The following is a 16,593-nucleotide window of genomic DNA, read 5'->3' on the forward strand; positions in this document are numbered from 1 at the left end:
ATTTAGGGATTCCATGACCACAGACCTTCGTGCTCCGCTGTGGCCTCGGAGAGAGATGGACACGGATGTGCGGCTCCCTGGAATCTCCCGCCGGGTCTTCCCAGACATTTCTGACCACCCTGGAGCTCCTTGCTGCGGTTGCACTTCCCCTGCACGGCCATGGACTCCGGGACGGACTGGAGTCTGGTTCGGAGGCCGAGCGACCCCGAACCGCTCCGCTATCAGGATTCCCACCCCAGGCAGCCCAACCCCCCCCGCCCCAACACCCCTGAATCTTGCACCCAGAAATGACAGCCAGCAGGGCTTTCAGCATCATTACTTTTAATATAATTTCAAGGATTATAGAAATGCTTAAAGAAGTGCAAATTGGTCGGATATGTCCTAGTAACGTCATATATATATATACACATATATATGATCGATGTGGTATTGGTATCAGTCTTTCTGCGGGTTCGCCCCAGGGACATGACCTCTGACCTCTCGCCCTACAGCTGCCTAGTGCTCAGGGCCGGTCACTTGTCCGAGTTCTTGCGCGGGCGGCGGAAGCTGGGCATGTTCTCGTTGAGCGCGTAGATGCGGCGGGAGAACTCCTCCAGGCCGGCCGTGTCCAGCTCGCCCAGCACCTGGTCGTCGCACTCCACGGCCACCGCGTGCTCCACGGGGATGTTGCTCCCGGGGAAGTCCTCCAGCCGGCCGCCCGCGCCCAGGCTCATGCCCAGCCCCATGCCCAGGCCCAGCCCCAGGGCCTCCGTGCCCATGATCTCCTCCGCCCGCTCCACCGAGCAGCACATCTCCGCCTGCGGTGCGGGTGCTGCTGCTGCTGCTGCTGCTGCCGCCAGGCCGTCCCCGAGCAGCGCCGAACCGTTCATGGTGCCCGGGTGCTGCTGCTGCTGCTGTTGCTGCTGGGTGACCGTCTCCTCGGTCGCCGGGGCAACCTGATGCTGCTGGGTGGTGGTCTCCATGGAGTCGTCGGCGGAGGCGGTCGACTCCGACTGGGAACGAGACTTCTCCAGATCGGCCTCGGCCTCGGCCTCCGCTGCTGCCTCCTGGCCGTCCGGCTCGGCCGGCACGGGCTGGGCCTCCAACGTTTCGGCCAGGTCGACGGCCGGCTCTAAGGAGGGGGACAATTCCTGATCGGGGTCGTCGGGGGCGGCCGCCAGTGGGTTGGGGATGGTGGCGACGGTGGTGGGCTGGGCCATGGTGGGGTCATAGCTGGGTGGTGGGCTCTGGTTCTTGGGCTCGGCCCCAGAGCCGGCCCGCTTGCGGAGTGCCCGCTCGGGGGAGCCACCCAGGTCGGGCGGCGAGGGCATGTCAGAGGCCATGGACACACTCAGCTGGGACTTGATGGGCACAGGGATGGACGAGGACACCTGGTACCGGTCACTAGGAGAAGGACAGCGATAGAAAGAGTGATAGAGAGAGGAGAGGTGGAGAGAAGGAGAGGGAGAAAGAGGGGCAGTGAGATGGGAAGAGAGAAAGAGACAGAGAGACAATGGTAATGGTTAACATAGGGGTGCCCAAACTTATGCACCCTGTATTTAAAGGAAGAAGATTTAAATACAGGGTGCATACGATGCATTCTTCATTTACAAAGACAATTAGTATTGATTTGTACAATTCATTGTTAAATGAAGGCATTAATATCAATTTCCAAAATATTTTTTTATTCCTCTTTTTAATCAACTTTAACATGGGTGCCCAAACTTTTGCATATGACTTTTAAGACTTTAGCATACGTCTGTCACTTCCCCTGTTGGCTAACATGGGAAGTGACAGACAGGACTGGAGGACCAGAGAGGGACGACGACAGAGCCAGCACCTGGGGATCATTATCTCTCCAGACACAAGCCTTTGGGACACTGCTCTAAGCCTGGCCTTGCTCGTGCCTAATGGTGCACGTTCATGCTAAAGACTCGTAGCCACTCGGGGGGTAGGCCCCTGCCTGGACCCTGTACAGACACGATGAAGGTCACAAAAGTCCTCCTTCATTACTGCTCCACGGTCTCCTGGTGATGAGGTCATACGAACTGGACATGAAAGGAGCTTCCTTTCAGAACTACTTATGGTGCAGGAGATCTACGGACCTCCATTAATGCGAATGAGTTATGCCTTTAACTTTGTCTTCTGTTTGACCACAGGGCCTGTTCGTTTTGGAAGGCGTTCAAAGCAAAAAAGTTTCATGAGAGTCTTTTGTCTTGAAAGTTCACGAGGAAAAGATAATTAACTTGGCCAGTACACAATCAGGATTAATATCGGTGATGGGTTTGCTCATAAACCAGAGGCAATATGAAAAATAACTGTGTAATAGTAACTTGTTTGCTTGGAAATATAATAAGGCTATAAGGGTTCTTATAAACAAAAAATGATGCCTTCTTGTACTGCTGTTTTCTATTTGAACAGGGAATTGCTTTGCCATTAATAAAAACTAACTTGATTTTCGAGGGACCATTGTGTTTTCAGTTACATAAAAAATTACAGGATATTTCACAAGAAGAAAATCATATAAAAAAATATCAAACCAGAACTTCACAAACCGTCTAATGGTCTTGGAAAAAAACGGAATGGGACGGGTATTAAAGATGACTTCAAAGACAACACAGCGTTTAATTTACGAGCCGCCAGAGATCATCCTCGCGGAGCGAAAGAGCCACGGACGTGAACACAGTCAGATTAAACAGCAGTTGTGTGTCCATCCCTCGCCAGTAACCAGAGACAATCACAAACATGCCGCTCAAAGGGATGCCCGGGAACCCATCGCGTCTGAGAGGCCAAGGCCAATTAAGCCTGCCTAATTTGGACCTGACAGCATTCTGGAGAAGGATCCTCAAGTGGAAACATATGGCTACAGTCGAGAAGCTTTTCAAGGTCTCCGTTGCTGTCTTTTTTCTGTTCTGTGAAAATGAGGTATTTGTAGCAATCCAATTTTTTTTTAAATGGAGGGAAAAACGGATCACTCTAAACATGAATCAAATCATGTTGGCTAAACAAAAGTCCCTGCAAGGAAACAAAATGTGTATGTTGGCGGAAGCACTGTGTGCGAATGCACGCGTCTCTGTGTGTGTGTGTGTGTGTGTGTGTGTGTGTGTGTGTGTGATAAAAAGTGGAAGTGAACAGTAACTGAGTCTGTTAGTATGTGTACTGCAGAAGGAGAGGGAGGTGTTTAGGGCTGGGAGCATAAGAATGCCAGACAAGCCTCCCCGAGTTGTCATAATATTTTTCACGCAGTGCATTTTCTCTGCTGGCCTCCGCACATTGCTCTTTATTATGGCCAATTTGGCTGCCCTGAGCTCCGTCTCTGGTTCTGCTGTCTCCAGAGGGGGGGGGGGGGATGGACCCGCTCACTGAGCTCTTTGTACCCCAGTGACAAACTTAGAATCGGGGGAGAACACAAACACAGAAAACACAGAAAACAAGACCCGTTTGCGGCACAAATCGCCCCACATAATCTTTGGGGAAATGAGATCAGGAAATGACGCTACAAAACAAGTTTACCTAAGATGTCACCTAAACAAGCTAGCCACAGGACAACATAACAGACTCTTACAATCGACACTTTGAAGAAGCACAAACAAGCATAGCGGATCCTGGATCCCTCACCACAGAGAGTGACTGCTTCCAGAGCTGGGAGCAGAAGTGTGCCCACGCCGCACGGTTTTAGGGCACACAGGTGGCTAGTCTGGCTACAGATTTATACGCTGTCGGAACTGTTCTCTCCTCTCCTCCAGCTCCCAGCATACTTCTGGTGTGTGTGTGTATGTGTGTGTGTGCGTGTGTGTGTGTGTGTGTGTGTGTGTGGGGGGGGGGGGGGTCCCCTCCCTCTGCTCTGCCAGACAAAAACAACCTGTTGGGCTCTGCCCAGGCCATTACATGCACTCCTGGACACTCATAGGTGGCTTAAACTCATATTCCCTCTCTTCTCGTCTCTCCCTCTCTCCTTCTCTTTCAAAAACATTGTTTCACTGGGAAGAGGGCGTACTTCCCTCTCTCCTGTTCCCAGTATTAGCGCCTGATATTCCAAGCAGTCTTGGAATTTTACTAAACTAAATATTTCCAATGTCTTATCCTCCGGACCGGCTTGTCTCAAATTCAGGGCATAAGTCCACTTTAGATCCAGATCCTGTCGTGGGAGTGGTGGTTTTAGGTTGGTGGGCCAAAACAAACAACGAGAGATAAGATTGGTGCTTTGATGTGACCGCATTGGCAAGTCTCCCTTCTTTTCTCTTCTACGCTCTACACATAGGTAGACATTTCGCCTCCAAAAAAAACCCCTGTCAGACTGCAACCAGGCTTCCAAAGTGAGAGAGACAGACATACAGAGAGAGAAAGAGAGAGAGAGAGAGAGAGAGACAGAGAGAGAGAGAGAGAGAGAGAGAGAGGGCTGGAAATAATAAGCTGTATCCTTGTCAGATCTCTGCCAGTCGGAGCAGCCCATCTCCAAAGCCGCAGCCAAGAACCTTTTTAAATGCCGTCTCGACTATCCGGCTCTGTGGCAAATTCACAAGATGGAAAAGCATGCCGTTGGGCCTTCTAATGTCTGAACTAAAGTCTCACTGTGTAGTACCAGCACATATATTAAAAAGACCAAACTGAAAGTGACACACATCTCTGAGAAGTCTCAGAGACTGTTGAACGTCGTGACTGAGAGTGATGTCATGGTCGAGATTGCAGAGGTGCGGTGTTGAGCGGGTTCTCCGGGTCGGAACCTGTAGTGGTGGTGCTCGGCGAGGACCTCTGATTAATTGGGGAGAGTGCAGGACCGGGCCGCTGGAACGCTCCTCCAGATGTGAGCGCAGAGCAACGAGCACGTCCATGCGTTGGCCTCGGGGACTACTTCATTGCTCAGGATGCAAATCTAACAGGACAGCTCCACAGATCCCGCCTGATTCACCGCACGGTCCAGTGTGTGTGTGTGTGTGTGTGTGTGTCAGGCAATGTACTATACGTATGCACGAATATACACGTAAGGTATGTGCATATGGTATGTCCGGTTATCATCACTTTCAGCCAGATTTATGCTTTGTATCCAGATACAACCCTGATAGAATGTAAAATAAAGATATAACGATTTAGAATTGATTAGTCTTGAAACTTGGAACAGAGCAGGAAATGACTTAATATTTGAATCTCGCAATTAAGTCAGAAATGTGTTTCAATGCACTGCTGGTAGGCCATGTAGGGGAAAAAACGTTCATGATGGGGTTTTTTTGCAGTTAATGCGGTGAGAAAAGAGAAAGACGAATCGACGGCGGCGAAAACGAGACAGTGAAGGAGAAGGTGAGGAGGATCGTCCGACAGTGTTCCCCAGGATTCCAGATGTGATCTGCGCCGCATTCTCCAGGGAATCTTCCAAACCTGGGAGCGCAGCGAGATTCCGTTCCAGGACGCTGTGTCTAATCATCTCGCTCAATCCCAGAGGCCTCTGTTTTTACCCCTCTCTCTGCGGGATCTGCTCGGAGGGGGGTTAAAAAACAGGGAACTTCTGCCAAGGTGTGGGGGCCACAACAAGGAGCCAGTTTTAACACACAACTTGACTCCTTTTCACAAACCCTGCAGGTTGTTTGAGTTGCGCGGGAGAAGTTGTGATCTCATGCTCTCAGTGTTGCTCTTGGTTGTTCCATGTTTGTCTTGAGTCTCCTCTTCTTCTCCGTGCTCCATCTGATTGGGATCTTCTGCCACCATCCTGCTTGGCTTCTTAAGTATCCATAACATCATCACTTCTCAACGGCCGCTGCTCTACACTGACCATGTCTCTCTCTCTAACACACACACACACACACTTTCTTTAGAAGAGTTTTTCATTGAATTTTCCATTTAATCTAGATTACAACTAAGACTTAATCAATGTCTGAGACACTGGCCCTAGATGTTTAGTTTCTGACTACAACCTTCAAGTCCCATTGACCTCTTTCAACCGTCAAAACTCACAAACAACAAAAAGCTTAAAAACTCTACAAAAACGCTACACCCACCTGCAAAAAAAACAGACCACACATGTGGCTAACACCCCCCCTCCCACCCACCCACTTTGTTCACATGCAGGCATGGCGAATCTCAAAGCCTTTCTTCTCCTCCATATCAAATTAATAGGCTAATCTCCTTGTCTAACAGATCCCTTTAACACTCCTCCTCCTCCTCAACAGTACAGAGCAGGCCGCCAGTGGAGAGAGAGAGAGCGCTCCGCTCCGCTCCGCGTGTTGAATCGGCCATAAAACGAAGAGTTAGAGAACGGAACGCACAGTGGGGTGCAGGTATGGGAGTTCACAGGCGTTCCGACCCGGGCCTCGCGGCCGCCCCCGGGCAGCCCTTAAGGCCTTGTGTCTGCATCCTCTCCTCTCCTCTCCTCCGCCCCAGCCCCAGCCTCTTCACGGGGTAACTCCCTGCAGCTGCCTGCCGTCATGCGTTTCTTTATGCTTCCATATTTCACGGATCTGGCCATGGCCTCCCGACGCTGGAAACACTATCTGAATTGAGACCGTTTGAGAGGGGGAGCGTGGAGTGGAAGAGATATTGTCGCTTTGGATCGCAAGAGGAGGGATGGGGGAGGTGGGGGCCAGAGGGGAGGGTGGGGGGGTTGCTGGTGAAAGGCACTACAAGCCGTCTGCAGCCAACATCAACAAAAATTCATGTGTTTACTCCATAATTCACTGCTCAGGGGTTGATGATGGAGATAAGGTTTCTTCCTGTTAAGAGGAGCTAAGAGGGATCTTCTGTTGCATGTCATGGGGGACATCTGCAAAGGGACAAGGCGAGAGTAAAAGAAAAATTTGCACGGAGTGTACCTCCCATTAACAAGATTTATTAGTGAGTGGCGTTTTGGGCTGCAAGCTGTTCCCCAGCGGTAGGTGTTCCTTACTGCTACTAAATCCTTTTTCTCTTGCTGCAACTGACTGGTTTGATCACACAACCTCCATTATGGATTCCTTTCTTGACCCATTTGTTTTTATTCTGAAATGTTTAAATAGCATGACTACTTTAAATACATATTTGGCTGCATAATCCTATTCCACAACAAACAGACAGCACATACTCGTTCCAGCATTAAAGCTCGCCTCAGGGTTAATATAAAGATGATTTACGAGGTCTATATGGGGTTAAACACTGATAATACATAGTAAGCAATTTACAGTTATTTAAACTGACTGCATAAACAAAAATATTAAAACTGAATACCTTCAGCATTCTTCCATTTGAAAACACATTCATTTCTCCTATCAGTGTCTGGTTCAAGTTACGATGTAGAGTATAAAACTGCAACCGAGATTTTATGATCTACTGACCAGCCATATTAATCATATTTATTCCTATCTTTTCAAGGCACAATAATCATGCTCATTCCTGGTGTTATCATATTCTCTTGATGTAACTGCAGCACTGGCCAGGTAGGTTGTGAGGTGAGGCGCCCCCTTCTCTGTAAAGCATTTTAAGGGCCTGGAGCAGGGGTGGGCAAACTTTTTGCCAGGAGGGCCACATTGGGTCCTAAGATTTGACAGGGGGGCCGGGCCAGGAGCAGATGGATGGAGTGTTTGTGTGAAATAATATAAATTACAAAAGCCATTACGTGAGAGGATTTGGCCTAGAAACATGTAACATATCATGAGTAGGCAGCAAGGCTCATTGTACAGTTTTTTTTTTTTTTTTTTCAAATGATTAATTTCATTTGATTAATAATATAATTTAATGGGTGGCTCCTCCTTAATGATAGTCAAGTGCTGAAAACGCATACGGGAGGCAGAAGCCTTAACATTGATAAAAAATTATTATTATTTTTTTTTTTCAATAATTTGGACAAGTTCCGCGGGCCGGATTAAAACATCCGACGGGCCGTAGTTTGCCCATGTCTGGCCTGGAGCAATGTGTTGCTGTTGTTATTTTGGCTTTATTTGGCAGATAAAGATCGCCAGTAGTAGCCTACATGTCCTTAAACACACATCTGATATCAAAATATTAACAGAAGCAGCGGCGGCCGTATGCACTTTTATTATATTTCCATTTAAATTTCCATTAAATTGACATTCATTTGTTAAATGTACATAATTAATAACTTTAATGAAATTAATTGGGAATTTTCAGCTTACAACATTGTAACACATTATCCATGCCTTCACTTATTTATAAACGTATACTGTTCTGTGCGCTTTATAGAGACTTTCAGACTGAAAAGTTTCAGACTTTGAGCCTACACTTTTCAGCCTTTTTGTAAGGAGAAGAGTATTGAATAACGGAGTGGGAGAGTCGAAAGGGGATAGTTCACACATTCTACACCTCATACTTTTATTTAGACCTTCAAAAGAACTCATTACAAGTCTCCAAGTTCATGACATTATTTTCTCTCTGACCAAATTACTTCCCATCAGCTTCCCTCCTTATTTCATTTCAAGGCTGCAATTAGATCCCTCAGTATGGAGTGAAACTGCCCATAACTATGCTAATTTACCACAGCGCCCATTGGTTACCGCACCACACCTGAAATCTATTAATTATAACCATGACCGATCCCGCAAAACAACTTTCATCCAAAACAGCACCTTCCTTCTGATGTTTGGGTTTGGATGCCTTTATCAGGTAACAGTGCACTGAGTGTGTCTTTGGCCTTTTATTTATTTATCCAATGCTATCTAAATACACAGACAAATCACTTGACATTTTTTCCATAATACTAAGCATTGTCTGGGTGGGAAAATAGTTTTCAGTTTTCAACTGTTTTCAAGATATGATGTCAATACCGTCCATGCATTTTTTGGATTTTCCAGCCCAATACGAGAAAAGGCATCCAGATGTGCTGTTTTACATTTTGTATCAGTATACCAAGTACACTGAAACATTACTAAGTAAACTTGGATTTAATCTTTCAGACTGAAAGATTTAATAGCGTTTTTCCATCTAGTGTGCAGCATAAATATGGAAGAAGTACGAGTTCTCTATGTTCTGCATGTTCCGGTCTATTGAAATGGCTGAAGTGGGGTGTGAGGAGGGGAGAGGGACAGAGGGGCAGCTGGAAACGGGATGTTCACGGTTCTCTCCGAGCTCGGTTGTGGCTCCGAGCGCAGCCGTGTGATCGCTACGCTCCCCACTTCCTCTTTAGCCTTCCTGTCTGTACCTGAGCCACAGGGGTCACGAGGGTCAAGCTTTCATCTGGTCCACCTTAAAGGACTTCCACAATCCATTAGAGGTAACTTTCACAGGGGCATTAGGGATCGGAGGTTTTTTTTTATCTCCTTTTTCTTGTTGAATAGATTGGTTCCTTTATATATAAACAATGTTTATTGAATTAAACAGTGCAGTAAACTGGCCCGTGGCTGACCTCAAGATACCCCGCCTGACTGAATAAAAGGAGCTTCCCTCTCGCAGACCTGATGAGTCAAGAGAGAGAAAGGCTGTGGGAGCATTAATGAATCCTCTCGGAGTGTGTCTGTCAGAGCGTTGTATTAATTCTGAGTGTTGTGGTCAGCGAGCGTAAAACGTCATACTCCAGAGGACAATATATGGGCCTCACTTGGAAACACACGGCCAACAGTTCGTCCCCTGCTGCCCTCAGATCTACTTAGTGGACATTTACCTTGAAGGAACATTCCTTTAAAACACAATTAAGGATAGGACCACAGAGAGTTCATGTCCTTAACTGTGGAACAGAAACTTAAATATTTACTCCCCATTTGACAGTTTTATAAACATAAAACATTTAAGCTGACATTTTTAACGAACTGTACCATGGACAGGCAATAAATATAAAACAGTGAAGAGTATTATCCTTCATTTCAATGAATTGGTTTGTTTGTTAGTGGCAAGTTGTTTTCATCAATCACCCAGACCATAGGTGGAGTCCAAATGTTACTTACTAAAAACATTTTATTTGTGCTGCAGTTAACCTTACCACATATACCTCATTAATGTAATCCTTCATTACCCTACCATGAAAAGGTTGTGTTGGTTTTTCAAACAACCCATGACCTGGGTTAGCAAGACTGACTCACCACGGAACTCTAAGACATTTTTTTTTTTTTTTTTGAGATTTGATATTTTCTCTCAGATAATTTATGAACGACGATGTCTTATTTCTTATTTGTGATTACCTTACCTTTGCATTATCATTACTGACTAGAGAATTCTGAGGCTGATTTTCATTCGCAGACATTTGAGCTGCCTTTTATGTTCAACGATGAAAAAGTACACAAAAGTTCAACAAGTTCACCATTTTAGCTCTTGGGTTTTTGGTCAGTGTCAAATCTTCACACCCTTGTTTAAGCTGGCAACACTCACCAACGAACAAGCAGCCCATGTTCCAGAAAGTTCTTCAAGTTGGGTAGCGTTTGTCTTAGGTCTGGAGTAGAGAGACCATGTTGATACCTCAACTGGGGACACAAACAGAGAGAAAAAAAAACAGAAGAAAACATTTTTAAAGTTGAACATAACTGAATCCCTTCCAGTAAGGCTTCATCGCCCCGGTGAAAAACCACCACAGGGAAAACTCTGCAATAGCCACATCACAGGCCTCCAGCCAACAGCTGGAAGAGCTTGTCCACTTCTTAAGTGTTTTTTGTAAAACAAAACACAGATAAACTACGATGACACTTTTGTTTTGCACTTCTTCACACCATTGTTTCCAGTTGATTAAGATCAGACCGCTTTCTGTGGGATCATGGATTTTGACATGAGAAGCTCGATGCTGGATCCACCTGCCAGCCCCCAACCATCGCCAAGACATGCAGGTAAAATGCCATGAGTGTCTAAACTCGTATTTTCACACGGGCTCAATGTTCCATCAACAAACACATCCCCCTTACTTAGTAGATGAAGTCCAATAAAATAGACACAAACAGACTACATCACACACAACATCAATTTAATCTCTGACTTCTTCAGTGTTCTATGGAATAAGTACGAGTGCCAGAGACCGAAAAAGAAAGAGAGAAGGAGAGAGAGAGAGGGGGATAGAGGGAGCAGAAGAGAGAAAGAGAGAACAGAGTGGTGTTGGTGAGAGAGAGAGAGAGAGAGAGAGAGAGAGAGAGATCTGGGATTTCACTCTTACAGTCAGGCTATCATTCATTCACCTCCAGGCAGTAGGGGTGATTTCCCCATGTCCAAAATGCCTGAGGGTTGTGAGTGTGTGTGTGAGACAGAGAGAAGAGAGAGTGATGGAGACAGTGATGGATAGATAGACAGGAAGATAGATAAACAGATAGATGAGAGAGAGAGAGTTTGAGAATTTGGCAAAAAAAAAAATAATATGACTGAAACATACACACACACACACACACATATGAAACACACACACACACACACACACACACACACACACACACACACACACACACACACACACACACACACACACACACACACACACACACACACACACACACACACACACACACACACACACACACACACACACACACACACACACACACACACACACACACACACACACACACACACACACACACACTTGCTATTCAGTAGTGGCAAACTGCCCGACCACAGTCCTGACAGAAGGCTGAGGAAACAAAGTAACCTGATGGATTGTGAACACAGCCTGGTGATGCGAAAACAGGCAGAGAAATGCAGAGTAAGGCAGAGCAGTTCATTCAGGCAGGACAGCACAGCACAGCACATTGAGGACAGATCATTTTCATTTATTTTCAAATGGTGCTTTTCAAGTTTTCATTTACTTTCATCATTTTCATCTACCATCTGTCATCCTCTCATCTTTCATTCATTTACATCAAAGTTCATCGTTTCCTTATTGGGACAGTGAGTTTGAGGAGATGTGAGTAGGAGAGAGGTGGCAGTGGGATCGGGACATGATGGCACTTGGGTCGGAATGGAACCTGGGTCTCCGTGGACTTGCACCCCAGCTCCTCTAGTAAACTCATCACGCATCATATGCAACCAGAGGCAGTCTGGGTCATTCAGTGAAGACATGCTGTGTCCACACACTGGGCTGTTTATTGTTGCTGTTTTTTTTTTTTTTCAACCATCCGATTAAAATCTTAAGACATCGGGCACAGGTTTCTTCCTTAATGTGAAGCTCTTTCTCAATGTTTGAAAAAGAGGATTTTTGTCAGATTTAATCATTATCAGTTGAGAGAGGATAGAGCTGGACTGGCTGTAAGACACACACACACACACACACACACACACACACACAGCTGCAGTATATTTCTTTTTTGTGTATTCCCCATTGACATGTTTTTTCTCCCCTGTTAATAAAGCCCAACTGCACTGAAAATACTCAAGAGACAGAGGATGAGATAGACTATACACCTGGAGTTGGAGCAGAAACTCAAACTGACTCCATAACAGACACATGAAACCCATCCTGCAGCTCCGTCAGTGCTCACGCCAGCTCAGGGGCGTCGTCCTCAAAACTACGTCAGAAACTCCGACCGTACTTCATCCTCGTCGCCCCTCAACGCACAAATATGATGTTCATCATCAGCGTTGCCATCACAGACCAAACATGGCAGCCTAACTCGGCTCTTGACACACACACGCGCACGCACACACTCTCTCTCTCTCTCTCACACACACCTGTCAAACGTTTAAACGTCACCCAGGTCCCTCCCCAGACCAGCTAAATCTTCCCTGACAGAGGTAATCCCTCGGGAGGAGTGCGGCGGCCCGCGCACAGAGACGATCCATCACGAGGGTCTGAAGAGGTGAGACAGGCGCAATCTGTCCGGCGTAATCCCCCGGGTCACTTAATTCGCACGTCTTCATTGTTCAAGATTGATTGCTCTGGCCTGGCCGGTGAGGTAATGGGAAGCAGGTGACTGTTGATTGGCTGCAGACATGGCTGCCGGCCACCACACGGAGAGTTCTGATTGGTGGATCCAGCACCACACAGTCCTTACCGCATCCTCGCAGCATCACGTCCTGCAGATCTCTAATGAGACCAGACAGACCGGGGAGATAAGGGGATGTGATGATCGCACATAGACTCAACAGGTAGGACAAGGCTTCAGGAAGACCAGAGGTGATAACATCAGGCTTTCATTCCCTGGAAACATACTTCAATTACACATTTAACTAAAAGTATAACTTTCCCGATAACAGAAGTCACCTCGAATAAAAGAGTCTGTTGAATGAGTGCAATTGCAGCTAAATGTGAGGGAGTCGTGAGCAGGCCCACAACCTCGAGCCCCCACTAATGAGGTGACAGGTCATGATGAGTGAGCTATAGAAATCTGTGTGTGGAGGTGTGTGGTGTTTGAACTGAAAACATCCCGAATGGGGTTGGGGCCAAGTACTGAGGAGTACTGAGGACTAGATTGAAGGCAGCTTTCTTTTTTTTTCACCTGGAAAAAAGGGAACTATAGCTCAACCAGGATAGGCTTGACAGCAGGCTGGCTTGTGTGTGTGTGTGTGTGTGTGTGTGTGTCTCTAAGAGGACACAGGTCTGTATGTGTACAATAGATGAAGAGAAAGAGAGCTTTGGTGTGTGTGTGTGTGTGTGTGTGTGTGTGTGTGTGTGTAAGTGGAAGGAGAGAGAGAGAGAGAGTGCACATACACTCGGGGTGTGCGTGTGTGTGTGTGTGTGTGTGTGTGTGTGTGTGTGTGTGTGTGTGTGTGTGTGTGTGCGCGTTTGAGTTCTATTCCTGTCCATCTCTCTTGAGGGCCGCCGAGCGGTCGTGAAGGGCCGGTGTGTGTGTGTGTGTGTACGTGTGTGTGTGTGTGTGCCTCTCTCTGGGCTGCGCGGACCGACGCTGGGCAGCTCCTGGGGTTTATCAAATGCAGATCGTTTTCACAGCGGCAGGGCAGCCAGCCAAGGCGCTACCGGTGATGAAATGCCCAATGTTGCGCCCAAATAACACTGCCATTCATTCAGGAAATAAAAGTAAACCGTTTGGGCCCCAAAAGCAGATGATGGGGCAGGGTTGGTGTCCACACACACACACCGCAAGGAAAAGGGGTTTTAAAAGCCCGGGCCAAGATCAATACGCGCCAATAGAATATGATTGGGGTGTACCACCTCCACCTGGCAGAGGGCCTAAAATGATGCCTGTAGGGAAAAAAAAATTATATTCTGAAGGGGTCCTCTGTGACAAAGATGATGATTAGATCTAAATGAGGGGAAAGGTTGCAGAAAGGCAGGCTCTGAAATGGCAAGACCAAAAGAAAATGCCTTCAAGCTCTTCCTCGCCCTATCTTGATAGAAAGTCTCCCTGTGGCGGGACTGGATTTGTGTGTATATGTAATGATCCATCACGTGTATGATTACATACCACACGTCCAGTTGTTTCAAATATACGGTCACGTTCAGCATGAGTTTTTCGTGGGTAATAGTCACAGAGGCGAAGGCCAGTTCTTCATGACGTCATACTGTACATTTCAAGCAGAACTATAGATAGCGAGGAGTCTCGTCCCTGTTCTGATTTAAAGCAAATGATCTATATCTCTGCCAGAGATCCAAAACAGACCACAGCTAATTCGAAACTATTCCAGACATTTCTGTTTCCGTGAGCCTGTTTGAGATTTGGCTTGCCTCGCTCTTGTGCGCAACAGAGCACTATTACAATTGCAAATGTGCCGCGCATCGAGCGCTGTGTGTGTCACTTTCAGTTAAGAACGACGACGCAGCTTCAAACACGAGGACACAATCCTAACACAACAAACATTTTGCGGCTCTGCCAAACACCCACCTCACAATAGTTACGTGCAATGTGCATGTTTCCAGTGTGCTCATGTGTGTTTTTTTTTCCTGACAAAACCGCTGGAACAGAGAACCTCACGGCAAGCTTTGGATAAGCAGCTGGGATGACTGAACAGAAATCATACGTATCATTGCAGTCATTGTCACTGTTGCCAGGTTCCTCTATAAGCATAACAAGCAGCAATGTTTTCTGTCTATGAATTTCACTTCAATGAAATCACCAGCAACGAAAAATGCCACTGGCGCCATGATAACAATTAAATTACAATGCAGAATTTCAAATATGCGGGGTGCTACTGAAAGATATATCTCTTGAAAGCAGACATACAGTTCCAGCATCTGAGTGAAAGGCACACCGAAATATAGAACGGCTTAACGTTTCTGCAAATATTATAACGATTTTTCATTCGTTTATATAGTACTTCTATCAGGAAATATAAAAATAACTTGAAAAGGGTGTATATCACACTAGACCAACCGTCCAGTGAGTCTGGGCGTTTTGAGCCAGATTGCGAGTGGCATTCCATATGGACCAGGCCTGCTAATGAAGCGGCCCCTATTCAACATGAGCTCATTTGACGAGCGGTTTGTCAGCGCCGGAGTCAGGACAGTTCAGCTCACCGGAGTTATTAGCAACACTTGACAACCTATTTGACCAGACAGGGAAGTGGGAGCGTGGGGTGGAGGAGAGAGGAGAGGGGGGGGGGAGGAAAAACAGTGCCCGGGAACACTGCAACGCTGTGTGCAGCTTTTCAGCACTACACTTTTTTTTGGCGGCGGTGGTCAAATATTTCAAACCTCTAGGATTCAAAACACAAACCGCTTCTCAGCATCATATCACCAATCCTCTCGACAAACCCTGATGGCAGTGATGATAATGTCATGTAGCCGTAACACCAACAACAACGATGAGTTAACCTTGGGCAGTACTGTAGATATGAGGGCCTCCGTAGGTACTATCTAATGATAATCATCTGTAAAGTCAAAGAGGATCAGTCAAAGGGATCTCTGTTCCTCAGGCTTCTGGTACAGCAAGGTGCTAATAAATTCAGAGCGTCTACCATATCAAGAAAAGTAAATAATATACACATGCAGCAGATTGGCTGGTAGCCAAAACATTGACACGAAACGAGTGGCACTGTTTGAAGGTGACTTGAGAGAATGATGGCGAGCAAAGACTAGTGTTCTAACATAGAACACTAGAAAACAAGATACTGAAACTGTAATGCATGTTTCCCCTTTACAGTTTTCCTTTACATTTTACACGGGCTTCAGTCAAAAGCTTTTATCCAAAACCCTGTTCACTGTTTGCCTGAGCACTCTCTGGCTCTGAAGAATTCTCCTCTCTTCTCATCTCCTCCCCTCCCCTCCCCTCTCCTCCCCTCCCCTCCCCTCCCCTATCCTCCCCTCCCCTCCCCTCCCCTCCCCTCTCCTCTCCTTCCCTCTCCTCCCTTCTCATCTCCTCCTCTCCCCTCCCCTCCTCTCCTGGCGGAGGGTAATCAGGGGGCCTTGGTCATCCGGCATCAGGTGGACTTGACAGGGGGGCTCTCAGCTGGGCTCCCTAGGCAGTGGGTGCGGCCCGGTCCGGTTCTCGAGGAGGCCCCAACATCCTCAGAACACGAAAAACTAATGAACTGCTTGGCAATCCCCATTCAGAAATACAGAGCGAGACCAAATGTAACCAATGTTTGACAGATGCTACAAAGAGACACAGTTGTAAGCAACAACTAAGATGAAAAAATAAAATAAAATAATTCTCAGAGAGAGAGAAAATAATGTGCAAGCCTATGCAGCACTGCATCCCAGTCTGGCTATGCACACTGCGTGTCAACGCTTTTCACACAATTACAGTAAAGGTACGTCATCTAGCAAAAGCCTCCACCCAAAGCCTCCACCCTAAGGCACCCTTGTCCTTACACGGAAATTACAGCATTTGATTA

General features: G+C 46.7%; 1 protein-coding gene across 1 annotated transcript in view; it reads right to left on the reverse strand.

Moving 5' to 3' along the window:
• Window positions 1–273: 273 nt before the first annotated feature.
• Window positions 274–16,593, reverse strand: part of uvrag (UV radiation resistance associated gene) — a 104,261-nt gene continuing 87,941 nt past the window's right edge. Inside the window, exons 14-15 of the mRNA XM_062536595.1 lie at window positions 10,258–10,349; window positions 274–1,383 (exon numbers count right to left, since the gene is read on the reverse strand). Of these exons, the coding sequence (XP_062392579.1) occupies window positions 513–1,383; window positions 10,258–10,349 (963 nt within the window). The 3' untranslated portion in view covers window positions 274–512. The remainder of the gene's footprint in view (window positions 1,384–10,257; window positions 10,350–16,593) is intronic.

This window comes from Sardina pilchardus, chromosome 5 (assembly GCF_963854185.1).
Source record: "Sardina pilchardus chromosome 5, fSarPil1.1, whole genome shotgun sequence".
Lineage (NCBI taxonomy): Eukaryota > Metazoa > Chordata > Actinopteri > Clupeiformes > Clupeidae > Sardina > Sardina pilchardus.